A 26,815-nucleotide genomic window follows, 5' to 3' on the forward strand; every position below is an offset into this window, starting at 1 on the left:
GCTTGAAGGCAATGTCCCAGCCACAAGGAGTCTTCTTCTCCAGGCAGATCATCCCCTGAGCCAAGCCAGCGGGCACCAGGCTGGCTCCTTGGAGGTGCTGGGGAAGCATTTGTTGGATAAATGCCCATGAACTTAGAACACAGTTGATCTGCAGTCTGTTGTGACGATACACATGATTGTTATTGTACTGTGTGGTCACCAGTCATGGAAGGAAAATGCTCCCCAGTGTGAAGGTAATTAGGATTCCTTTGACTCAGACATAGGCAACTTGGCTATTTTAGCTCTTCTCATTTTGCCAACATTTTTCATCAGGGTCCAAGTCAGTAGTCTTCCCTAAAACCAACTCACAAGTTTTTATTGAACACCCACTAGGAAGCCAAAATACAGGGAGAGGGCAATTATAGACATAGAGCTCTATGCCATTTACTCAGTACCAGAAAGGTGCATAGCGCTGTCCTAAGCCTGTTACTCCTTACATCAACCCAACGGGGTAGGGAGGGAATCCAAATGCAGGGAATCCTTTTAGAGATGAGCGAGCAGCTCGGAGAGAGTGAGGGATGTATCCAAAGTCGTGCAATGAAAGGCAGAGCTGAGATCCAATTCTAGCCTCATGCCATCACCTCAACTTCCATGCTTGTGGCTCTTGAAGCGTGTTCCCCAGACCAACAGCATCAGGGTCACCTGGGCACTTGTTAGAAATTCAGAGTTCCAGGTCCCACTGAAGATCTGCTGAATCTGAAATTCTGGATGTTGGGCCCTGAAGCCTGTATTTTAACAAGCCCTCCAGGTGATTCTGATGCACACTCAAGTGTGAGAACCACAGACGGTTGCTACAGTAGTCTCTGTACTTCAGCTGCCCATAGTCAGATGGGGACCAACCCAAACCGGGACAAACACAAATAACTCCAGTCCAGACATTCTGTAATAGTGTCAGAGGAGGGAGAGTCGTTCTGGGGGTTCTGAAAAGGTTTCACGGAAAAGATGAGATTTGAACTTGGCGATGATGAATGGAAGGACTTGAATGATCATAACTGGAAGAAAAGGCCTTTCAGGTAGAGCAGAGGCAAGGAGACCAGAAAGTGCCCATTCATAAATGGGATGGAGGCCAGTTCATGAAAGGCCTTGCCTGCCAGGCTGAGAAGTCTGGCCCTTTTCCTGGAGGCAGTGGGAGCCATATCGGTTTTTGAGCACAGGTGTGCTCATGGCTCAAAGTCCCAGTATGTTATTGCCCAACAACACTGTTTTCTTACTTACCACTGTGGTAGACAGAGTAATGGCCTTCCAAAGGTCCATGCCCTAATCCCCAGAGCCTATGAATATGTTATATTACATAGCAAGGGGAATTTATAATCGCAGATGGAATTAAGGTTGCTAATCAGCTGACCTTGGGATGGAGAGAGTATCCTGGATGATCTAGGTGGGCCCAATGGAATCACAAGATTCGTTATATGTGAAAAAGGAAGGAGAGTCAGTGTCAGAGTCAGTGAGAGACTTCAAAGTGCTAAACTGCTGGCTTTGAAGATGGAGGAAGGGTCCACGACCAGGAATGTAGACAGCCTCTAGAAGCTGGAAAAGCAAGGAAATGGATTTTTCCCTAGAGCTTCCAGAAGGAACACAGTCCATTCAACATCTTGATTGTAGCCCAGTAATCCATTTCAGACTTCCAACCTCCAGAGCTATAAGATAGACCTGCAAAAAATTGTAAGGCGTTTTCTTTTCTTCAACCGGAGGTGAATGAAGAGAGCAGCGACTGCTTTCTGAGTGCTTACAGCGTTGTGTACTTTATGAGCATATGTTCTCCTTTAATCCTCACAACAACCCCATGAGACAGGCACTATTCTCTCCATTTTCCATTGGAGAAATGGAGCCTTGCCCACGCTAATAAGGAGCACAGCCAGGATGGAAACGCAGGCCTGTCTCCAAAGGTTGTCCCCACTTGGCTTAGAAAAGACTTTACATGATAGTCTCTACTCCAAGTTGCCTGGATGGCTTCAGCCAAAAGTGCTGGGGGCCCTTCGGACTGGAGCAGGGGCAGAGGGTCGGAAGACTGGCTATCCTCCCCCTCCAGTGAGGAAGTTGGTGAAGAAAACTTGGACTTAGTTATCCACCCCGGCTTGAATCTGCTTTCATCTAGGCCGGGAGATAGACGCGCAGGCACTGGACACCGGTTTATAGCCACATTCCCTGTGTTTGTCCCCTGGTTCCATCACTTGAGTACTGATCACCTTGGGTAAGTTCCTTACTGCTCCTATCTTAGTTTCCTATTCTACAAAATGGGGATAATAACAGTACCTACCTATGAGAGCATTCTATGTGTTATTGTATGTAATGGGCTTAGAAAAGTACCTACACTGAGTAAATCTGGTAACTGATATCATTATCATTATTATTATTATATTTATTTATTTATTTGCGGTACGCGGGCCTCTCACCGTCGTGGCCTCTCCCGTTGCGGAGCACAGGCTCCGGACATGCAGGCTCAGCGGCCATGGCTCACGGGCCTAGCCGCTCCGCGGCATGTAGGATCCTCCAGGACCGGGGCACGAACCCGTGTCCCCTGCATCGGCAGGCGGACCCCCAACCACTGCGCCACCAGGGAAGCCCCATTATTTTCATTTTTCTTTCATATCCTGGGAAACCCACCCCATCTCAAGCACCCTTCTCAGAAACAATGGTGGTGCTGGTCTGTGCAGATGGATTCACATACATACCCTTTTTTTTAATATATAAATTTATTTATTTTACTTATTTATTTTTGGCTGCATTGGGTCTTCGTTGCTGCGCACGGGCTTTCTCTAGTTGCAGCGAGCAGGGGCTACTCTTCGTTGTGGTGTACAGGCTTCTCATTGCAGTAGCTTCTCTGTTGTGGAGCACGGGATCTAGGCGTGTGGGCTTCAGTAGTTGTGGCAAGTGGTCTCAGTAGTTGTGGCGCACAAGCTTAGTTCCTCCGCAGCATGTGGGATCTTCCCAGACCAGGGCTCGAACCCGCGTCCCCTGCATTGGCAGGCGGATTCTTGACCACTGCGCCACCAGGGAAGCCCACGTACATGCCCTTTTAATATGAGTATTTTTATGTGTTCACCAAATATCTCCTTAGGAATTTTAAAACTCTTATGGGTTTGTGAACCCTTTGGGACTCTGATGACAACTACAGATCTTTGTATATCTGATCAGTCCACACCTTTCTCTGCAAATTGCCCCTATAGGTGCCCTGTAGTCTATATGGCGTAGGCAGCTCCCACAGCTCCCAGGGAGCCTGGCCCACCCTAGTGGACACTCAGTGTTACTGTGCCCAGCCTTCCAGCTGGGCAGGCTGTGCACTGCTCCCCTCTAGGGGGCGCCATGATGTAGACTGCAATTCACAGTCAAGTGTGCAGCGGGGAGGCTTGGGAGCTTCTTCTGAGGCAGGCTGGGGCCATCCAACTCTCTCTCAAGGGAATGTAAGAGTTGAGATTCTGAGATTAGTCTCTGCTGGCGGCTTGAACTGAGGATATGCAAACAAAGACCATTTGGCCCTGAAGAGTAGCTTCCTTTGGCTCTTGGGTACTTTCCAGTTCCTGGGGGATCTTTGGGTAGAAAACATCTTGTGCAACTTGAGGCCACAGGGTCATATAGCTCTCATTCTAGCGAAGGGTAGATAGGGGTGGGTCTTCATACACAGGGAGTGAGGGGGAAGCAAGGAAACAAAGTGAGACATGATGAGGAGGCACAGGGGTACCAAAGGGAAGGGCACCAAACCATCTCAGGGCATCAGGGGAGGCTTTCTGAGGCAGTGACATCTGTGACATCTGAGTTATGAGAATGAATAGGAGGTCAGCAGGCAAAGAAGCTGGGAAAGTAATGCAGGCAGAAGGAACAGGCTGTGCATGAGAAGAGAGGTAGCCTCAGGAACTGGACTGAGGTTGGTTTTCTTCTCCTGAGAGAGGATTGGAGAGGCAGATGGGGCTAGGTGGGGAAGGGGCTTGTGGCCACGCAAAGGAGCATGGGCTCGATCCTAAGGGGGAGGTAGAGCCCCTCTTTGTATCCACTTCCCTTGGCAGTCCTCATTTTCACTTCTTCTGGTCTCTGCTCATCTCGTCCATGACATGAAACATGAGCTCTCCACTCCCTGGAGGTGAGCCTAGAACCCACCACCAGAAGGTAGATTATGCATCAGTGGATGAAGCAGGGAATTTTTAAAAAGTAAATTTATTTATATATTTTATTTTATTTATTTGGCTGCATTGGGTCTTCGTTGCTGCGTGCAGGCTTTCTCTAGTTGCGGCGAGCGGGGGCCACGCTTCGTTGCAGTGTGCAGGCTTCTCATTGCGGTGTCTTCTCTTGTTGCGGAGCACAGGTTCTAGGAGCGTGGGCTTCAGTAGTTGTGGCACGTGGGCTCAGTAGTTGTGGCACGTGAGCTCTAGAGTGCAGGCTCAGTAGTTGTGGTGCACAGGCTTAGTTGCTCCACGGCGTGTGGGATCTTCCCAGATGAGGGCTCGAACCCGTGTCCCCTGCATTGGCAGGCGGATTCTTAACCACTGTGCCACCAGGGAAGTCCCTGAAGCAGGGATTTTGACCGCAAATAAGCCTGGATTCTAAACCTGCCCCTGCCACTCACTGGGCATGTAACTTTGGGCATCAGTAAAATGGGGGTTAATAACACCTACTCGATTGATCAAATATTTATTGCATGCCTCCTATGGACCAGACATGCAGTGGACAATAACTAACACATATTGAGCTAAGACACATACTGTATGCCAGGCACTACTGCTAAATCCTGAACATCCATTATCTCACTTAATCATTTCTATAACCCTTTGAGGGAGGCACCATTATTCCCCCATTTTGCAGATGAGGAAACTGAGGCTCACAGAGATTAAGTTATTTACCCAAGGTTGATGGCAAAGCCAGGATTCAAACCCAGGCAGTCTGGCTCCAAAGCCTAGGCACATAACCTGGTTCCCCAGAAAGCCCTAATCAGGACAAAGAAGCTCCTACTCTCACAGAACTTACATTCTAATGGAGGGAGCAAACAATAAACCAATAAGAAAAGCAGCATGTGAAAAGGTACAAGTATTAAAAGGTGCTCAATAGGGAAAAATAGAGCAGGGTGTGATCGAGAGTGTGCAGAAGAGGCAGGAGATTGCAGTTTTAAACAGGATGGTCAGGTGGTAACAGGTGAGCTAAGACTTGAAAAAAAGAGAGGGAGTTGGCCATGTGGATATCCAGGGGAAGAGCATTCTAGGCAGGAGGAGCAGCCAGTGCAAAGGTCCTGAGGCAGGAGTGTGCCTAGTGCATTCAAGGAACAAGGACGTCAGTGTGACTGGAACAGAGGTGGAGAACATGGGGAAGAGTGGATGAGGTCAGAGAGTGACAGATTATATAGGGCTTGCAGGCCATGCAAGGACTTGGCTTTTAGTCTGGGTGAAATGAGGAGCCATTAGAGGGTTTTGAGGTGTAAAACTACATAATCTGACATGACATATTTCTAATTTTTATTTATTTATTTAATTTTTGGCTGCATTGGGTCTTCGTTGCTGTGCGCGGAGTTTCTCTAGTTGCAGCGAGCAGAGGCTACTCTTCTTTGCGGTGCACGGGCTTCTCATTGTGGTGGCTTCTCTTGTTGCGGAGCATGGGTTCTAGGTGCACAGGCTTCAGTAGTTGTGGCGCATGGGGTCTAGAGCGCAGGCTCAGTAGTTGTGGCACACGGGCTTAGTTGCTCCACGGCATGTGGGATCTTCCCCAACCATGGCTCAAACCCATGTCCCCTGCGTTGGCAGGTGGAGTCTTAACCACAGCGCCACCAGGGAAGCCGCTGACATGACATTTCAAAGGCTCACTTGCTGCTCTGTTGAGAATAGCCTGTAGAGGAGCAAAGGGTGGAAGCAGAGAGACCAATCAGAAGGCACCCAAAGGAATGCAGGCAAGAGACGATGTGGCTTGGATCAGTGATGTGGGGTGGTGGATTCTGAATCTATTTGGGGGAAGAGCCAACAGATCTCCTGATGTGGGAAAAGAGGTTTGGGAAGGGAAATCAGGAGCTCAGCTTTGAACATATTAAGTTCAAGATGCACTATTAGATTTCCCGGTGGGAGTGTCAAGGAGGTGGTGGGATATGGGAATCTGGAGTTCAGGGGAGAGGTCCAGGCTGGAGTTATAAGTTTGGGAATCATCAGGATCTAAATGGTATTTAAAGTCATGGGACTGGATGAGATCATCAAGGGAGTGAGCATGGAGGTAGGGGGGTAGAAGACCAAGGACTGGGTCCTTAGTGTTAAGAAATCACAAAGTACAGGAAGAACCAGGAAGGGAGATCAAGAAGGAGGCATCAGTGAGGGAGGAAGAAAATCAAAATAGTGTGGTGTCCTGGGGGCCAAGTGAAGAAAGTGTAGCATGGAGGAAGCTGCTGGGAGGCCATGCGTGGTGAGAACTGAGCAGTGATTATTGGGTCCAGGACCGTGGTGGTCTCTGGTGACCTTGATGAAAGCAGTTTCAGTGGTTAGTGGGAGCAAAAGCCTGATCAGTGGTAGTTTAAGAGAATATCAGAGTACGGGCATGGCCTCCTTCCTAAACTCCTACTGCTCTGCCCACTGGCTCCTTGGAGCTGCCTCCAGGGCCACTCTGAGTTCATTTCTCACCCTCCCTGCTGCTCAGTCCCAGCAACATCCTGGATTCTCCTCTTGACAGATGGCAGTTTGCCCATGACCCAAAATCAAGCACAATAATCCAATGATGCTGGTGAACAGTTGTCCAAGCAGCTGCTCCAGACTCTATACTACTGGTTGCAGGCAGAAATAAAGAGAAGCTATCTTAAGAGGTTCTATTTTAAAAGTTATGAAGCAGGGCTTCCCTGGAGGCGCAGTGGTTAAGAATCCATCTGCCAATGCAGGGGACACAGATTCAAGCCCTGGTCCGGGAAGATCCCACATGCCCTGGAGCAACTAAGCCCATGCACCACAACTACTGAGCCCGCGTGCCACAACTACTGAAGCCCGCGTGCCTAGAGCCCGTGCTCCGCAACAAGAGAAGCCACTGCAATGAGAAGCCACGCACCGCAACGAAGAGTAGCCCCCGCTCGCCACAAGTAGAGAAAGCCCGCGAACAGCAATGAAGACCCAACACGGCCAAAAATAAATTAATTAAATAAATAAATTTTAAAAAATAAAAATAAATAAATGTTATGAAGCTAAAAGAGAGTATTTGCATTAGGTACATCAAACACTGGGATTCTTACTTTTTTTTTTTTTTTTTTTTTTGCGGTACGCGGGCCTCTCACTGTTGTGGCCTCTGCCGTTGCGGAGCACAGGCTCCGGACGCGCAGGCTCAGCGGTCATTCCTCACGGGCCCAGCCGCTGCCACACTGATGGGAACAGACTTTTCTGTACTGTTTTATTCTTTGCTCATTCTGTCCCAACTCCCTCAGATCCTTCAGGGCTCAGCTCAGGTGCCGTTCTTCTCTGAAGCCGCCCCATCTGCCCTGAGCCAGACAGGGAAAGGACTCTTTTCCCCGCCCCACCCCTAATTCCCTAATACCTCGTTAAGGGCATTTATAATTCGCATTGTATGATTATTTGGGTACAAGTTCCCTGAGAACTGCTCCATACCTTGCCCACCTTTGTATCCAAAGCCTCCCCACTTGTCATTTTCCACTCAGGAATACACCTAGAACTGCTTGATAAACCTTTATTGAGTGAACAAGTGAATTCCAGGGAGCTGGATTTGCACTGGCTGGTCCAGGGACCTAGAAACAGCAATTTTATAAGTAGTGTGTCTCAAATTCTTTCCTTGAAATAGCCTTAGTAAAGTGAGTGTTTATGTAGGATGGTCTGGGGAAATACCTAGAAGCAACTGAAATTTCCTTGAAGGCACATGTTTTCTCTAAAAATTCCTAAAAATTTTGCAACCTACCCTGATATAGCTCTGGGTTTATCTTATTTCCAAATAATAGTGTAATTTACTTACCATTTATTATTCAGTTTCTCCCAGAAGTCTTGAAATAAAAATTATGCTTCAGAAATTGGCCCACCCTCAGCAGTATTTGTCTCTTGGTTTGAGTATTTGATAAAGGATTTGACATTGAAGAAGTTGCTTTACAAAACAGTAATAATTTGTTAGCCTGCAAGATATTATGATAGTATTCTGCCTCTGGTTGGTGGCATGTTTTAATTCTAGGAGAGAATATATGGAACATGTATATCTACTTATAAGAGGCAATATTTTCTAGTTAGGTAGCATAGTTTGGTGCTCAATAATAAAACAAAAGATTTGGAGTCATGCAGACTTTGGTTGAAATCTTGGTTATATTTTCATTCTGACTTTATACAAATTAACCCCTCTAAGCCTTGGTTTTCCCACCTATAACACAGAGGTGGGAAGAATAATGTTCCCCGACTCCTTGGGTTGTTGTGGATATTGAGTGAGCTATTGCTTGTATAGCCCTTGGCACTGTGACTAGTACATAGTAAGTGCTCAATAAATAAATAAGTGGGCCAGAGACCCAGACCAGCAAACAGGTGATTACAGTTCTCAGTGAGAAGTGCTGGGGCAGGGGATACCGGGTCCTGTGGGAGTTCCAAGAAGGACATTGGGGAAGGAATGTCCTTCCTGGAGGAATTGACATCTAATTTGAGCAGTTGAAAGGAGGTCAGGGAGTGTTATGGGCAGAAGGAAGAATAATGAGAGAGCTTGGCTCATGGCAGGAAAGGAGGGGTGAGAGGTAAGGAAGAAAATGAAAACGGCAGGAGCAAAAGATCATGCAGGACCAGGTAGCCATGAAAAAAGTTTGTCTTTCATCCAGAGAGCAATGGGGGCCATTGAAGAGTTCTAACCAGGGGAGCAACAGATCAGATATGCAAGACTGGGCACAGAGAGACTGGTGAGGAGGTAAGAGATAGTGTGGCCTGGACTGGGGTTGGCCAGGAGCTGGAGAAGGTGGCTATATCTGTGAGACATTCAGGAGGTAGTGATAATGATTGAGTGTAAGTTGGTGGAAGGAGTTGGGGAGGATGATCCTCAGGGAGTGCACAGTGGTGCCTTCCACCAAGACAGGGACAGAGAGAAGGAGCTGGGACCAGAAGGGAGGTACAAGATGCCCAGTTTGGTTTTGGACATATAGACTGTCTGTGAGATAGTCACCTGAAACCATCCTATAAATGGTTGGATACATAGATCTTCAGCCTTGGAAAATGTGGTAGGCTCAGTAATGGCCCGCAAAGATACCCAGGTCCTAATCCCTGGAACCTGTAAATGTTATCTTATATGGCAAAAGGAATTTTGCAGATGTGATTAATTTAAGGTTCCTGAGATGGGGAGATTATCCTGGATCATCTGGGTGGGCCAAAAATGTAACCATAAATGTGCTTATAAATTGGAGATCAAGGGAGATTTGACCACAGAAAAGAAGGTAATATGACCCAGAAGCAAGATGCCCTTTAAGATGGAGGAACTTGGCCACAGGCCAAAGAATGCAAGGAATGCAGTTCTAGAAGCTGGAAAAGGTGAGGAAACAGATGCTCCCCTAGAGAATTTGGAGGGAGCGTGGCCCTGCTGATACCTTGACTTCAGTCCAGTGAAACTCACTTCAGACTTCTGACCTCCAGGATTGTAAGAGAATAAATATGTGTCGTTTTAAGCCACCAAGTTTGCATTAATTTGTTACAGAGGAGTCGAATACAGGAGACATCAACACCAATGGTGTAAAGAGAGCCGGTGGAGTTGGATGAAGGTGTTCAGGAAGCCTGAGTAGAGTGAGAAGAGCAGAGGGTCCAGCATTTAAGATACACGCAGAGGAAGTGCACCTCAGAAAGGGCCCTAAGAAGGAGCAGTCAGAGAGGAGGAGGACCACCGAGGAAAATGGTCCTTTTTCAAAAAATGAAATTACTGTTTGCAGTAGTTCGGGCTGAAAACAGGCTAGAGTGGGTTGCAGAGTGACTGAGGGGTGAACCAGAGTTGTATTTCACAGCCTATTGGTCTTGTCTCCTCCACCAGACTGTACACATTTTTTCCAACTTTGAATTCTATTCCACAAATAGTATAAATTCATTACCAAAATGTTAGGATAGACAGATTAGCTAAAAGAAGAAATTACTCATAACATCCTCAGCTGGAAATATTTTAGTGTATATCTTTTCAGTTTTTGGTTTTTTTTTTTTCACGCAAACTACATAATCCTCTCAGTCACTTAGTGGGGTGAAATACCATTAGGCCATTTCAAGAGGTGGAAAATTCAGGCTTAGAGAAGCAAGCAATTTACTCAGCTTGTACACAGCTGGTCAACAGCAGCACCGGGATGCGGACTTAGACCTATCTGACTCCAAAGCCAATGTTCTTCACCACAGTGCTTCCCTGATATTTTCCAGAGGACTTCAGGCTCCTGAACTAAATCTAAGTGGATTTTTACCCTGAACACCATCCCTCATCCACCCAAATATATAGGTGGTTCCCAAGAGGCAGAAGATAGTGGGTGGGGAGGAGTGGCAACCTTTAGCCCGGTGGGGTTGGTGAGCCATGTTGAGGAGTGAAATGCAGGAGACTGAGCCCAGGAAGAATGAAGGTGTGGGTGAGAAGGCCGGATAAGAGGGAGCCAGTTCCTGAGCGCCTATTGGGTACACGCACGTGTAAGGTTCCCTCCTCGTAACATCACAACCAAGTGAGCATTAGACTTGCCATTTTTCAGAGAAGAAAACTGAGGTTCCAAGACGGGATGTAATTTTCCCCAAATCACACAGCTATCCGAGGCGCCGAGCCACAAAGACCCTGGAGGCGGGGCACACTATTTAGGGGAGGAGCGAAGGGGCGGTTGGGCGGCCCTGGCTGCACGCAGAGCAGAGGCCGAGAGCGGGGTATGCGGAGCAAGGGAGGGGTGGGGCGACTCGGGGCGGAGCGGGGCACCGAGATCCTCCCCGCCACCACCCCGGGCTTGGGAGAGAGACGAGGGGCTGTGTGAGGGTGAAGCTCAAGGGGTGAGGTCATGAGGACTGGGAACTAATGGGTAGGAGAGGGAAACGCAAGGCGCATTAAGGAGGGATGCGGAGATAGGGCACCGAGGCTTTGGGAGGCAGGGTGACTTCGGAGGCGTGGGAGCGGGACAAAGGGGCAGAGCCGTGGACGCGCCGAGAGAGAGGCAGCTTTAAGAAAGGGAGGCCAAAGGACCCTGCAGAGAGGCATGGGGCGGGGCCGCGGAACCGGGTGAGGGGCCGAGGGCGGGGAAGTGAGCCAGGGGCGGAGCTCTCTGGAGATGGGAGGCCAGAGGGCTGGGCCGAGGAGCCGGGCGAGGGGCCAGGGGCGGGACTCTCAGGACTGGGAGGCCCGCGAGGGCCGGGGGACGGGCGGTCCAGGCTAAGGTGGGGAGCGAGACTGGAAGGCCGTGGGCGGGGCCGAGAAGCGGGTGGAGTGGGAAAGGTCTGGGCTCCCAGGACGAGAGGGGACGCGGCTGTGCGGAGCAAAGGCGGTCGGGGGCGGGGCGGCGCGGAGGGGGCGGGGCGGCGCGGAGGCCAGGACGGCGCCCGCGGCGGGCTGGGAGGCCGGCACAGAGCACTGCGGCGAGCGACCCCCGGGCCCCACTCCGGCAGCCCCGGCGCCCCGACCACGCGCCCGCCATGCCCGAGCAGCTCAGCGTCGCAGAGTTCCTGGCCGTCACTGCAGAGGACCTCAGCTCCCCGGCCGGGGCTGCCGCCTTCGCCGCCAAGATGCCCCGGTGCCGCGGGGCAGCACTGGCGCGGGAGGAGGTGAGGGGGCCGAGGCGGGAGGGGTCTGGGGTCTCGGCAGGGCTTCGCCTTGACCTTTACAGGCGTGACCGGAACTGCGATGGCCCTCCTTACCGCGCCCCAGAAACCTTCCCCCTCCCTAGAGCTGTGAGAACAGAGTGCATCTCAAACATCTGCGTCCTCACCGTCGAGTGTTTGGGGGAGGGCCCGAGGGACCATTCGGGGGTCCTCGAGGTCACCTCGACGACAGACTTCACAGGTCGAGCGACATACCCCCAGTGCTCTTCGTGACCTGCCGCGCCGTCGCTTGTGGGTTTGCTCAGCGCCTCACTGAATCTGTTTGGGTTTTCATCTTTGGAGCCCCACAAGTTCGTCCCCCAAGTCACTCCCCTTCTGCGAAGCAGACCTTCCAGCCTCAGTCCTGAACTTAACTTCTCCCTGTGAGCAGTGAGGCGCCCTCCCCCAGACTGCTGGTTCTGAGATTTGGCCGGTGTTTGTGGAATGAATGCGAATGAGAAGGCGCCAGGAGCCGGGGTTCACCTTGGCCAGGCTGTTCACAAGTTTACACTCTCCTTCCCCTCCCCTCTCCTCTTTGTCTTTTCCAGAAATGCATCCCAGGCCTTTTCTCTGGCCCTTGCAGGCTGCCCCACCCCGTTCCCCTGCTCATTGGAGTTAGTTCCTTTTCTTCACACCCGCTGCACTTTCCCCGGCCTCCTCTGCAGGAATATTCTAGGGCAGACACCCTGAGGCTTTGGGCCAAAGGAGAATAATGTGTTTTTGCAGCTCCCTTTCAGAAGATGCCCTGAATTGGGGTGGCATTTTGGACCTCAACAGCAGCTCTCACCTTCCATCCTTCTCCATAAGAATATTGAGCACCTACTGTGTGGTAGATACAAAGATTTATAGTTCATAATACCCTGGGCCAATGTCTTGGGAAATCTCTTCTTCTCCTCCTCTCCGCAGCAGTCTGAACCCCCATCCGACAGTCCTGTGTGTATCACTTGGTAAGGGTGATAGAGGACTGTGGAAAGATCACCCAGCTTTGGGGAAGGCAGACCTGTGTTCAAATTTTGGCTCTGCAGTTTGCCAGCCGTGTGAGCTTGGCACGTGACCTGATCTGTTTGTGCCCCACTTTTGGCATCTATAAAATGGGGATAATGTTTACCTCACAGGACTGTGGTATTACATGAGGCCATGTATGTAAGGCATGCATTTTGATTAGTGGAATGATTATGGGGTTAATTGACAGACCTCTTTAGATAGGGACTGGGTCTCTTTTGTCCTCATTTCTCTCACAGAGCCTAGCCTAGTGCTTTGCATATAGTGGGGTTACATGTTTTAATTGAAATAAGAAGCTTTGGCTTCCTTCCTTGGGCAGAGCCAGTAGCTTACAGTCCACCGCCTATGAATGTAGATTGTATTTTACTGGAGGCTCATGGGGAAACTGCCTCAGAGCCTCATCCTGAGGAGAGAGAGCTTCCTGAGGTTTGTCTTCACCTTGTGACCTGGAAGAGGTCAGTACGATCAGCATCCTTAGGGCTTTCACAGTTCACACTCTTCTCTGGGTTGTTCATTAAAATGTTAGAGCAGGATCAGGAGAAAGGGCTGTACTATGAACCCTTCTCCAGGGACAGAAATGCCCATTTATGCCCATGCATCTGGCCTTGCCTGGCTTCGTGTGTGTAAGCACTTGTGCGTGCCTGGGGGAGAGAGCCCTTAGGATGGATCTGGAGGCCACAGCAGACTCCCGTCAGGGCTCAGCTTTACCCCAGGTGAGGCCAGACAAAACCCAGTCTCCTTTGCCTTTGGGACTTTAGTTTGGTGCGCGCAAAGGTTCATTTTTGCAATAGAAAGGTTTCTGACACCCAAATACAGTTTTTCTCTTCAGCATTTCAATGCCTCAAAAGTTAGAATCTGACCTTTGGATTGGACTTTCCAGAGGTTTCCTGTTTGGCTTTGCATTTGTGTTTATATTTACATGTAGTTTGATGCTGTCATTACCCCGATCTCAGTTCTGGGCATGACTAACCCCCAGGCTTGAAGCTCCATTTGGCAGAATCAAAATTTGACTGATTCTCAAAGCAAGTGTTCCAGTCCCAGCTGGTTTCCTGGGAGTTAACTAGGGACTCTGTCCTGGGACTTGAAGTCTTTTTTTGCAGTCCTGCTAGGAAGGACCCTGGGCAGGTTACAGGAAGCTAGAATGTCAGTGCTGAGGGACCCTTTAAGATAGAGATCACCTAGGAACTCTCTCATTTAAGATGGGAAAACTGATGTCCAGAGAGTGCTACAGACTTATCTAAGCTCCCACAGCTGGGTAGTGGAAGAACTGGCATTTCTACCCAAATGTTCTAACCCCTGGTCCTATTCTCTTTCCTTCTAAAGTCCCAATGTAATTTCTCTGAACCTTAGTTATTTCACCCTTAAAATTTCACCCTATTTTACCTTCCTTGCTTACCTCTCTGGGTTGTTAAATGTTTTTTGTTTTTAATTAAAAGCTGCTCAAATGTGAGGGAGTATTAAGACAGATGATCATTCTGTCAACCGTTATCTTCCTGTCCTGGGCCCCTTTACATCCATCATCTCATTGATATTCACAATAACACAGGTGAAAATGAGCCCAGGGAAGTTAAGGCAGTTGCATTGTGCCACATAGTGTCTTTGTCTGACTTTAAGGCCTGTGCTATGTCAGTTCTCCATGCCATTTCTCTGCTAGGCACCAAGGACATAAAGATGCTGCTCAGCTTTGCTGGCTGGTTGAGGAGATGTAGCCTGTCTTAGCGAGATAAGTGGAACCCCAGGAGTCTGTCCAGGGTATACAGAGAAGGTATGGTTAGTGCTATAAGAGACCAGTGGAGCAAGGGAGAGAGAGAGAGCAGTGAGGACTGGTGCAGTCAGGGAGAGCTTCCTGGAGGAGGTGACACTTCCAGATAGGTCTTGAAGGATGCAAGAACTCCATTAAGTGGAGAGGACAAGTGAGTGAATTTGGAGACAGATGGGAAGAAAGCATATTCAGGAACCAAGTAAGCCCCTGTGACAGTGCTGAGAATTCATGCTATATCATGTGTCTCAAACTACTAGTGAACTTAAATCTCCCAGTGGGTCTTGGATGAAGCAGTCCACCACAAACAGGGGATCTTCAAAGGCTTGTGTTTTATATATATTTTTTGAGATTTAATGAAGTTTTAATTGAACAAAAGACATACTGATTTTTAATTAAAAATTTAAAATACATAACAGAAAAGACTAAAGTCACCTCTGACCATGTCTCACGATTCCTGTACTCTCCCCAGAGGTAACTGCTATGGAAATGTGCATGCTTCCCAATATCTGTCCTCAGAGAAAATGTATTATCAATAAAGGGGTGGTGGTTAAGAGGAATGTTTGCCTAAGTCGGTACCATGTCTTATAATGCATAGTTTTAAGTTTCATTGGAGTCAAATTTATCTTTTCCTTTGTGACTTTAGTGTTTTTGAATCTTATTTTAGAAAGGATTTCATTCTTAATTCTTAATATTCTTGTGAATTTTCCATTCTGCTTCATCATGTGTTGATGTTTGTTTTACCAAAATAATAACATTTTTATTTTGCAAAAAATAATAAAAATTATGTAATCTTAGAGATTTTTTTTGTCTGCAAGAAACAGAAACCCTCTAAAGCTTATGTTGAAGGGAAATTTGTTTTAAGGATCTAGAGGTGCCTCATGGGACTGAAGAACAGTAGTTCAAAGTAGACCTTACCCGGGCCTCACCAGGGCCTCATTTGAATCTGGGAAATCATCAGGAACAAAGGCAGCTGCTTCCTCATTCCCGCTGTCTCTTGCCTCTTGTTTCTTTCTGCACAGCTAAACAGTGCTTTTGCTCACTTGTCATCACACAGGCCCCAAAGGGTATCACACAGTCTTCTGGGGAAGTCAGGCATCTTCAGCCCCCACATTCACGTGACCTCACTGGTCCAGCATCTAAAGGCAACCAAGCCAGTCTCGCGTCCAAGTTCCTGGCAGAGAGGTTGATGGCCCAGCCCAGCTTCTGGATTGGTTCCAGAAGCTGGGTCCCCACCCCTGGTTTCATCAGCAGAGGTCATGGAGGGATCGACTCAGGCAGGGAAACATGGCCACAGAGACCTACATTGTGGGAGGGGATACGTCTTGGAGAAAAGGAGCAGGGCCTGGAAAGTCCCCACCCGCACCCCCATGTGTCCATGGCCATTTCTCTTCATTTGGCACAATCTAGGCTCCAGGGAGAGGCACTGTGTTCATCCTGTTTTGTGGCTCTGGTTATTCAGGTGTAAAGGAACCCCAGTTTGGAAAGCTCAGATGTAGTGGAATTAAAAAGATGGATTGGAGAGCTCAGGGGGTACAGCATGACTTGGAGGGCCTTGAATGTCATTTAGGCATTTGGGCTTTTTGCTGGACAGTGGAAACCAGTGTAGACCATGTTATCTAAGGAATGGATGAGGCCGGCCCTGCCGAGGGACACAGTGGCCAGCATCATGCATGGGAACTGCTCCGTGCCAGGCCCTGTATTAGGCACTGGGTAGACACATTGCTTGTTAAAGAGACGCAGTCCCTGCTCTACCGAGCTTACAGTCTTCTGGGGAAGACAGGCAGTAAACAGGTAAACAAACAAGTTAGCAATTGCACGTGTAATAAATGTCATGAAGGCTCATTCTCCCTGTCCAGGCCTGTCTTGAGGTTTGGTCCTGGGTCCTCATCTCTTGGCATGCTAGCCTCTCTCCCCAGGCAATCTCATCCACACCCATGGGTTCAGTCCTCTTCCATCTTCAGGTGACTCACACATTTGTACCTTTAGCCCAGACCCTCATGTCCAACTGCTCACTCAGCTGTTTCATTTGGACATCTCAATGTGTCCAAAGCCACATTCATGACTTCCCCCCCAGGCTGGCCATTCTGGTGTTCCCTTCTCAGAAAGTGGTCCCTCCCTCTCTTCTGGTAAGCAAGCCAGAAGCTCCACATGCACCCTTCCTCACCAAGGCTCATCAATTTTACCTTCTAAACATCTCTGCCGTCCATCTACTTCTCTACATCACTACCCTAGTCCACATCACCGTCACCTCTCCCCTGGAACACTGCACTGGCCTCCTAACTTGTCTTTCCACATTTACTCTATAGCTCAGTTCTCCCTAATAGCACCGTGTGTCTCTCTCCTTTGCAGCACACATCCTAGATAAATTTTACATTTATTTGCATAATTACTTTATTAAAATCTGATTTCTCACTAGATTTTGACTTCCATGAGAAAATAACCTATCTCACCATTTTATCCCTAGTATTTACCACAGCACCATAGTAGGAGCTCGGAAAATATCAATGGGAGTAACAAATAAAGAAAAGAAGAAACCTGAATATAGAGAGAATAATAATAGAGAGAATAATGGTGTGAGGGTGCTCCAGTTGGAGGGCACATCTTAGGCAAAGGCCCTGAGTCAGTAAAGAACCTAAAGTATTTGTGACACTGAAAGGAGGCCAGAGGAGCAGAAGCATAGCGATGGCAAATGGAAGAGTGACAACAGATGAGTTTGGGAAGGTAGGCTGGAGCCAGATCATATTCAAGTTTGTAGGCCCTGGTGGCAAGTTTGGATTTTATTTATTTTGCAGGCAAGCAACATGATCCAATTTATATTTTAGGACAGTCATATCAGCTGCTGTGTGGAGACGAGATTGGAGGGGGCAGGAGAGGACCCAAGGAGGCTGTTGGCAGTTGTCCATGGAAGAGACGATGGTGCTGTGGGTAGGGCCGTGGTTGGTGGAGAAGTGGACAGATTCTAGAAGTATTTTATAAGTAGTAGCATCAAGATTTGATGATGGAGTGCATGTGGGGAGTGGTCGAGAATGGTTCCCAAATTCCTAATGGAAGAATGCCATTGCCCCTTCCTAGGAAGGGGAAATCTGGGAGAGGAACAGGTTTGGAGGAGAGTCAAGAATTCTGTTTTCACATCTTACAGGTCTTTGAGACATACAAGTGGAGAAGTCAAGAAGACATTTAGATATATGAGTTTGGAGGTCAGAGGAGTGGGTGGACTGGAGATACACATTTGAGGGTTGTCAGCATTGAGATAGTGGGTTTCAAACTCGGATCTGTGTAAGAATCACCTGGCATCATTCCCAGAGAGTCCAATTCAGTAGCTGTTTCTTACTTAGGCTTCTTATTGCAAGTAACAGAAACCAACCTGAGCCGATTTAGACAGAAGAGGAGTTCACTGAAAGGGAATATTCAGTAGTTCACAGGATTTCTGGGAAGCTAGAGAACTGGGGCGAGGCAGCAGGGGGGATCTCAGCCAAAATCGCTCCACTGAGCCAGTCTGGCGAGGACACTGCTGCCTCGCACTAAACGCCACAGCATATACCACCGCTGTCCCCTGGGGACTGGGCACCTTCACAGCTGTTGCCATCAGTATAAGAATGATCTTCCACTCTCTCTGCTCCTGATTCAAAGTCTGTAGTGAGTGCCTCTGATTGGCCAAGGCTAGCTCATACTTACCTGTACCCTAGCTGCAAAGGAGTCTGGAAAAGCATGAATTTGATCTCGTCAGCTTTTGTAGGAGGCAAGCTCTGCTGAGACATGCGCAGCAAGTCGTTTCCCAGATGTAGGAGAGAGGTTCAGATACCAGTCTGGCAAAAATGACAAATGTCTGGGACTTCCATGGTGGCACAGTGGTTAAGAACCTGCCTGTCAATGCAGGGGACACGGGTTCAAGCCCCGGTCCGGGAAGATCCCACATGCTGCGGAGCAACTAAGCCCGTGCGCCACAACTACTGAGCCTGTGCTCTAGAGCCTGCAAGCCACAACTACTGAAGCCTGTGCGCCTAGAAGCCGTGCTCCGCAACAAGAAAAGCCACCACAATGAGAAGCCCACGCACCGCAACGAAGAGTAGTCCCTGCTGACCGCAACTAGAGAAGCCCACGTTCAACAACGAAGACCCAATGCAGCCAAAGATAAATAATTAATTTATAATTAATTATAAATTAATTGTTATTTAATTAATAATAATTAATTAATTTTTAAAAACAACAAATGTCCTTGGCGGGTTCACCAGCCTGCAGGAGGGTGTCCGGGAATCTGCATCTTAACCAGCACCCCCAAGAGTTGCTCATGCAGGTGGTCCATGAACCACATAATGCGTATAGTGCATTAGCTGGTTTTAAAGAAGTGGAGTGGATAAAATCACCCAAGGAAAGGAATGAAGAGGACCTGGGCCCAAGCTCTGGGGAGCTCAGGATCGAGAGATTAGGATGGGAAGAGTAGTTAATGAAGGAGACTGAGAAGGAGCTGCCAATGAGGAAGGAAGGAAATCAAGAGAGGACCGTGCCTCAGAAGCCAGGGGAGGAATGTTTCGATGAGGGAGCCATGCTCAGCTCTTTTTTTTTTTTTGCAGTACACGGGCCTCTCACTGTTGTGGCCCCTCCCGTTGCGGAGCACAGGCTCCGGACGCGCAGGCTCAGCGGCCATGGCTCACGGGCCCAGCCGCTCCACAGCATGTGGGATCTCCCCGGATCGGGGCACGAACCCGTGTCCCTTGCATCGGCAGGCGGACTCTCAACCACTGTGCCACCAGGGAAGCCCCACGCTCAGCTTTGTCGGATGCTGCCTAGATGCCCAGAGGTCACATAAGAAAATGACAGAGACACGACCCCTGACGTCGGCAACACCGAGGTCCTTGATGACCTTGAGAACTGATTTAGGGAAAGAAACAAACAAACTAGATTTAATGCTATTTTCCCTTCCACACTGGCCTGGACTGGATTTGAGGAGGAGGCAGGTAAGAATTATTCCTGAGAAGGGAAGTAGAGACATGGGATGGTGGCCAGGGACCTGGGCCAAGAGGGTTTTCCAGGCCAGACTTAGAACCCAGCTCCATCTGAGCCCAGCCTCTTCCCACTCCAGGCTGCCTCTGCACAAGGACACAGGGTCCTCCTGGAGTGTCAGCCTCAAGCCCAGTCTCACAAAGGTTCCTCACCTCCCCAAATGGCCGTCTTTGAGCCCGACTTCCTTGCCTGGTATTCAGCTGTTTCTGGCCACCGAGGTGGCATATTTGTGGACAGAAACTGGAGCTTTAGGCCAGAGCAGAAGGTAAGTGCTTTCCTCAAAAGCAATTCGGTAGTATAGTCCTCAGACATCTTTGCTAGAAAGTCCCTTTGATGGGCCCAGAGTACATGAAGGCAATGAAGCCCACGGAGGCACAATGAGATCTCCAAAGTCTGGGGCAGGGCCCTGGGCCCCCTTTGTCCTGGGAACTTTGTGAGTGGGCATCACTGGGGTCAGAGAGTGGGCCTCACTGTGCAGGGTACAGGAGGCCGAGCTGGGAACAGCTGCTAAAGGTTTTCTAACTGGGCTGGGTTTTGACCGAGCTTTTAAGAACTTCAGGTGCTGTTGGCTCCATGCAGACCTACAAATCAGAATCTCCCAGGGGTGAGGCCTGGGCAAGGGAACAGTTAGAAAGTTCCCAGGCAACTCTGATGAGTATTCAGAGGGAAAACTATTGTGGTGAGCTATTGCATGCCCCCTTAAGGTTAGTTATTCATTAAACGCTATTTATTGAACACCTGCTATGTATGAAGGCGAGATGGTGGGTTCTGAGGGGATGGAGATGACAGGACAAGGTCCCCATCTGGGAAGAAAGACTCGTGCCCATGAAAAGATGATTGACAGCCCACAGCATAGAGGGGGGTGGCTGAGATCTGTGGAGACTGTCCCGTAAGTGAAGTCAGGCAGACCTGGGTTTGAATTCCTATTGGTTGTGTGACCTCAGGCACATGACTTGAATTATCTGAACCTCGGTTTCCCCATCTGCAAATCAGGGTGATAATCACTATCTTATGAGGTTGTTTGAGGGGATTACATGTAAAGCATCTAGCATCTACCTGGCGCATAACAGATACTTCATTTTTTTTAATTCCCTTTTACTAAAAACACAGGTACACCTGCATATAGGATGGTTAAATAGATTAGGAACCACAGAGAAAAGGGGAAGATAATTGCAACAGGGATGAGGTAATCACTGTGAGTAAACACTAAAATTGTGCAGTCCTGGCACCAGAGCAAAAAGAGAAATCTGTGTACCTTGTGGGTGTCCGGGAATGAATAGCTGAGCCTAGGTCTGGACAAGGCAGGTTCTCCCCTCTGCTCTGCCCTTTGCTCTCTCCTCTCTCCCATCCATTCATTTCTTCATCAAACATTCGTTGAGAGCCTACCCCATTCTCAGTCTTGGCTACACATTACAATCCCCTGGGTTGCTTTTAGGTAGATTTTTTTTTAAATAGAGATAAAATTCATATTACATAAAATGTACCATTTTAAAGTGTACAGCGCGGCAGTCTTTATTCACAGTATTGTGCAATGATTACCACTAATACTAGAACATTTCCATCGGCCCAAAACGAAATACTGTGCTCATTAGAAGTCACTCCCGGGCTTCCCTGGTGGCACAGTGGTTGAGAGTCCGCCTGCCAATGCAGGGGACACGGGTTCGTGCCCTGGTCCGGGAGGATCCCACATGCCGCGGAGCGGCTGGGCCCGTGAGCCATGGCCGCTGAGCCTGTGCGTCCGGAGCCTAAGCTCCGCAACAGGAGAGGCCACAACAGTGAGAGGCCCGCGTACTGCAAAAAAAAAAAAAGAAAAAAAAAAAAAAAGAAGTCACTCCCCACTGTCACTCCCCCAGCCTCTGGCAACTTTCAGTCTCTATGGATTTGCCTATACTGGACATTTCATGTCAGTGGAATCCTACAATATGTGGACTTTTGTGTCTGGCTTCTTTCAGTTAGCATAATGTTTTCAAGTTTCTTCCATATCGTCTGGATTGCTTTTAAAGCAATAAAAATAGGAATAGCAAACACACTAGGCAGTGTTGTAGGCATTTCCCATATACATTTTAACTCATGTAATCCCCATCAAAGGCACAGAGAGATGAAATAACCCAGTAAACAGGATTGCCAAAGAACATACAGGATGTGCATGCAAGGTATGGGACATGCTTATACTAAAAATTATTCATTGATTAACTGAAATTCAAATATAACTGCATGTCCTGTATTTATTTTTGATAAATTGGGCAACTCTGCTAGCAGTAAGTGGCAGAGCCAGGATTTGGACCTGGGCAGTTCAAAGCACACTTGAGTGCCTTACCCTCACTCCTCTTCTTCCTCCCCAGGGACCCTGACTTAACAGGTCTGAAGTGAGGCTCTGGAACCCTTACTTTTTTAAGCACCCCTGGTAATTCCCCTGGCTGCCTGGGGATGTGTCGCAGGGCCTGGGAATACAGAGATGTCTGCTGGGCAGGGTGGCTATCATGCAGCCCTCCCTGTATACCTGGCACTGGGCTAGGTACTTAAATGCCCAATCGCATTCAGTCTCATGAGATAAGTGCTATTATTATCCCATTTGACAGATGCGAAAATGGAGGCTCAGAGAAACTAAGTCACTTGCCCCAGGTCACACAACTAAGAGTATTAGAAGTAGAATTTGGACCACAGGACAGTGTGATGTCCTGAATTCTTAACCCCTGCTGCCTTTTCTGTGTTCCCACAGGGCCTTGCTAGTATCTATTCATTAATTACTCACTCATTCATTCCACAAACATTTACTGCTACTCATGTGCCAGGCCCTGTGCTGGGTGCTGTGGCTATAAAGGCAAATGAGCCAATCCTTGCCCTTTTAGCATTTTCAGCGCCATAGAGAGTCAGACGTGGTAAATAAGGGCCACGAATGCTCTGATAGAAGGCTGTAGTGGGCACAGGGTGGCATAAAGTCAGTTTTGTTGTGATGGGGAGGGGGTGCCCTGTAAGCTGAGAAGGGAAAGGTGGAGTGTTTACTAGGCAGAATGGGAAAAAGGCTTTCCGGGCAGAGGTCTAGCAGCTGGAAACAGCGTGGCACATTGAGGAAACTGCAGAGTTGGGGAGGACTGGGGTTTAAGGCAGCGGTCCCCAACCTGTTTGGCACCAGAGACCGGTTTTGTGGAAGACAGTTTTTCCATGGACGGGGGGGATGGTTCAGGCAGTAATGCGAGCGACGCGACGGGGAGCGGCAGATGAAGCTTCGCTGCCTCTCCCGCCGCCCACCTCCTGCTGTGCGGCCCAGTTCCTAACAGGCCGAGGACCGGTACTGGTCTGCAGCCCAGGGAGTTGGGGACCCCTGGTTTAAGGGATTCATGGTGACTATCGAGTTGGGGCAGGGAGGGATTCATCCAGGCCAACAAGGAAACCCAGAGGATGGGTGGCGTGGGGCCCTCTGCTGCTGTGTCCAGGAGGGCAGGCTGGTTCTCCCCAGGGTTGGGTGGAATTCAGGGCTTGGGGCCAGGGGTCAGATGGGAATCTTCACCGATCCTCCTGCAGAGTTCTTGGTCTCTTAGCTCATCACCGCCGAGCAGTCTCCCGAGGAAAATCCCAGCCAGGAAACTTGGGGTTTGTGGAGGCCTCAGCACACGCAGAGGGTGCGGCTCCCTTCCTGCAACCCCTCTTCCTCCCTGCTTCCCACCATGCTGCGAGGGGCAGCTGCTGAGGCTGAGCTGGCAGGGCTGGCCGGGTTCCCGGGCTGGGGAGACGGCTTCAGGGGCCCAACTGAAGGGGCGCACAGCCCGCCACAGGCTCCAGCAGCGCAGGAAGGAAAACAGCGAGAGACTGAGGGATCCTGAAATAATAAATGTCAGAGCTGGCAGGAGCCTTCCACGTCACCGCCCAACCCCTCGTTCCAGACAGGGAGTCGGCCCAGGGAGGGAAGGAGACTGCTCAAGGTCACACCAGGGGCCAGGGCCAACCCGGGGTGGCCCCAGGTCCTGCTGCAGGCCTTGCAGTGTAGCTCCTCCTGACTGTCCCAGCCTGGACTCTTGGGGGCTGGGACTGGGGGCTTATCCAGATGAAAACCCTTTGGAGACTTTTGCTCCTGCTGGTGTCTGAGGTTGGGGCAGTCTTGCAGGATATGATTAACCCCGCCTCTGAGTCCCAGAGCTTTGACCTGGAAGGGTCATGTCTGTCAGCTCTGAATTGTATAGGTGGGGAAACGGAGGCACAGGCGGAGGAAGGAACTTGCTCAGAGGGATACAGAGGGCCTAATGGCAGAGGCAAGCCTAAAATTCAGTGCCTCCCCTCCCTTTCCCCAAAGTGTTTCTGCATTGCTTCTGAAGATGCCTGACTTCCACCGTCAGAAAAAATATGACCTAATTTAATCTTCACAGTGATCCTTACAGAGATAAGTGGGGCTCAGAGAGGTGTGATAGTGAGAGAAGGCTCTGGAGGCAGAGGGCTCTACACTTCCTAGAGCTACTGACATGCCCCTGAGCCGGTTGCCTCGCCTCCCCCAGCCTCGGTTTTCTCATCTGTAAAATGGGGAAGATATTAACTACCTCACAGGAATAAACAAGGTAACAAAAATAAAACGAGCACTTAGCAAGTGGGGTGGCGATTGGATTCATGTAATCAGATCAGCCTGGGAGCTTGGAATCCGAATATCTCCTGTTGGCCATCTGCTTTGAGCTGGGCTGGGCTGTGCTCTCCGTCACCCAGTCGAGCCTGGGGTTCAGGGCTGCACCCCCTTTCTCCCACTTGGCCTGGGTCTGCAGATGAGCCCCAGAGTCAGTCTTTCTGCCACAAGAATTTTTTTGGCCACACCACACAGCTGGCAGGATCTTAGCTCCCTGACCAGGGATCAAACTTGTGCCCCCTGCAGCGGAAGCATGGAGTCCTGACCACTGGACCGCTGGGGAAGTCCCATCTACCATGAGAATTTATCGAATCACTCCTCTCTTGTTCAGAACCCTGCAGGAGCTCATCACCTGTGGGATAAAACCTAGAGTTTGGGGTTAAAAGCATGGATTCTGGAGCCTGACACCCTGGGCTGGAGCCTAGGTGCCACCACTTATCGGCTATGTGAGCTGGACAGATGCCATACCCTGGGCCTCAGGTTCCTCATCTGTAAAACCTCCTGGGGTTGTTGACAGGATTTGGTGAAATAATGCAAAGTCTGTCAGGTGCTTAGAAGAAGCCTGGCATGTGGCCGTGATATAAAAGCATCCCCTCGCCTCTCACTAGGAGCATGGACTCCCAGAGGGTCATTTGGGGCCCTGCTTAGCCTGAGGCCTCACTGCTCACCAGTTCCTCACCAGCGCTGGTAGGTGCCTGCCCCATAAGCTCCCGGCTGCTCCCCTAATGTGCTGACACTCCTACCCGGGGACTTTACCGAGGCGCCTCTCTCCTCTTAGAGTCACCTTCCCTGTCCTACTTTGCTCCACCAGTGTCTCCTCATTTTTCAAGGCTCTGGTGAAGCATCGCTTCATCCCAGGGTGGGGTGGGCTCTCCTGGTCTGTGCCCCCCACAGGCTTCTCTTCTGCTGCAGCCTCACCCAGGCCTCCTCAGCCCTTGGCAAGCACATTCCTGTCTATGTTCTGTCTTCCCCACTGGGCTGTGAGCACCTTGAGGGCAGGGCCCAGCCTGACCTCCCTCTCTTCCCAGCACCTTCACGGCCAGGCAAGGTACAGCCGGACACTCAGTATGTGTGGACGAGCCCCTACTGTGTGCCAGTGACTCTGTTGGAGACCTTGCCCCAGCCCCTCCCTCTACCCCACTGGGTAGAGAGGAGCAGGCTTGCAGATTTGAGGTTCCAGGGGAGATGCTTGTTCAGGGAGTAGAGCTGAGCTGGGATTGCCTGGAGGAGGGATGCTAGAGAATACTTCCCAGTCCCACTCTTGCCCCTCCTTGCTGGCCACCCACGAAGGGCCCTGTGGGGCTCCCTGCTTTCTTTTGATCTGCTGATTGGGCAGGTGGGTGAGCAAAAGCAAACTTTGAGCATGATGTGAACAGGACAGCTCACGTTTGCAAGGGCTACAAACTTAGCCAGTCCTTGTTGATTCGATTCCCAGTGAGAGGTGGCTGGAACGGCACTGACTATTGTTCCCATTTTGCAGATGCGGACCCTGGGGCCCAGAGACTGGAGAGATTGCAGCCTTCCTCAGGGTCTTGGTATTGGGTCCAGAATAGAACCCCAGTCACCTCTCTCTACATCGTGTGCTCTTTCTGCTACGTGCCCTCTTTGGAATTAAGCAACAGAGCTTGTGCTCCTTCCTTTAGCCAGCATGTCAGCCTTAAGCCCTTCCTGTCTGCCCCTCAAGCACCCTCCCGCCTGGCCCTTGCCCTCCTTTGCCTCTCTCAGGCCGACTTCTCCAAACCCCACTCTCTCCCATCCCATTCCTCTTATCAAAAGCTGTGCCCAGACAGCTGTCCATTGAAAGGAGCCTGCTCATATACTAAGGTGTCAAGGGGTTTTAGGTAACAGTGCAGTGGTCTTCAACTTTTCTGAACATAGGAACCCCCTGTCTTCTTTCATTAACTTCACGTTGTAGAAATTTTCAAACACAAAAGTAGACTCACCCAGATTCAACAACTATTATTTTGCCAATTTTATGTTTTCATCTACTAGCCCTCATTTTTTCTTGTGGAGAATTTGGTATATTCACAGAAAACAGAACAAAATGATGAACCTCCAGTTGCTCATAACCCAGTCCTGCCCCGTGCCCATCCCAACCTGCTTCCCCAGCTCTCATCTTGTTTTGAAGCAAATCCCAAACGTCATATTGTCTCAGCCTTAAATATTTCAATACATAGCTCTAAACAGTAAGGACTTCTTTTTTTTCTTACATAACTAAAATGGGATGCCATTCTCGTACCCCGAAACATTAATAATAATCCCTAAATCATCAACTATCCAGTTTTCAAATTTCCAGTTGCCTCATAATTATCCTAACTTCTTTTACAGTTTATTTTTTAAAAAGCAGGATTCAAGTGAAGTCCATTTGTTGATGGGTGTTTTCAGGCTCCTAAGATTCCCCCTCCATCATTTTTGGTTTCGTTTTTTGTAGTCCACAGGAAAACAAACCAGTGGCTTATTCTGTAGTTTCACATCATCTGATTGTGTTCACTGTTGCATTCCCCAGGTGCGGTTTAACGAGTTTCTCCATCTTCTGCACTTTCTGTAAATAAATCAGCAGTTAGAAATGAAAAGCCCCAGGGTTTTCTGTGCATTTTTTGTCATTTCGTTAAATATTTGAAGTGTAACTTGGTTTGCTCATTAAAATATTGTATTTTATTTTTCACAGTTAACATGTAGTACATATAATTTCATCTTCTC

General features: G+C 49.3%; 1 protein-coding gene across 5 annotated transcripts in view; it reads left to right on the forward strand.

The window, feature by feature from the left end:
* Positions 1–10,906: 10,906 nt before the first annotated feature.
* Positions 10,907–26,815, forward strand: part of ASAP3 (ArfGAP with SH3 domain, ankyrin repeat and PH domain 3) — a 47,580-nt gene continuing 31,671 nt past the window's right edge. For 3 of the 5 annotated variants that reach the window (XM_030875204.2, XM_060309713.1, XM_030875214.2), the window contains exon 1: positions 11,479–11,708. In XM_030875204.2, coding sequence (XP_030731064.1) covers positions 11,580–11,708 — 129 coding nt within the window. In that variant the 5' untranslated portion in view covers positions 11,479–11,579. Of the gene's footprint in view, positions 10,944–11,248; positions 11,325–11,478; positions 11,709–26,815 lie in introns of those variants that run through there. The other 2 variants (XM_060309704.1, XM_060309710.1) reach the window with 2 other exon arrangements.

The sequence above is a fragment of the Globicephala melas genome, chromosome 1 (assembly GCF_963455315.2).
Source record: "Globicephala melas chromosome 1, mGloMel1.2, whole genome shotgun sequence".
Classification (NCBI taxonomy): domain Eukaryota; kingdom Metazoa; phylum Chordata; class Mammalia; order Artiodactyla; family Delphinidae; genus Globicephala; species Globicephala melas.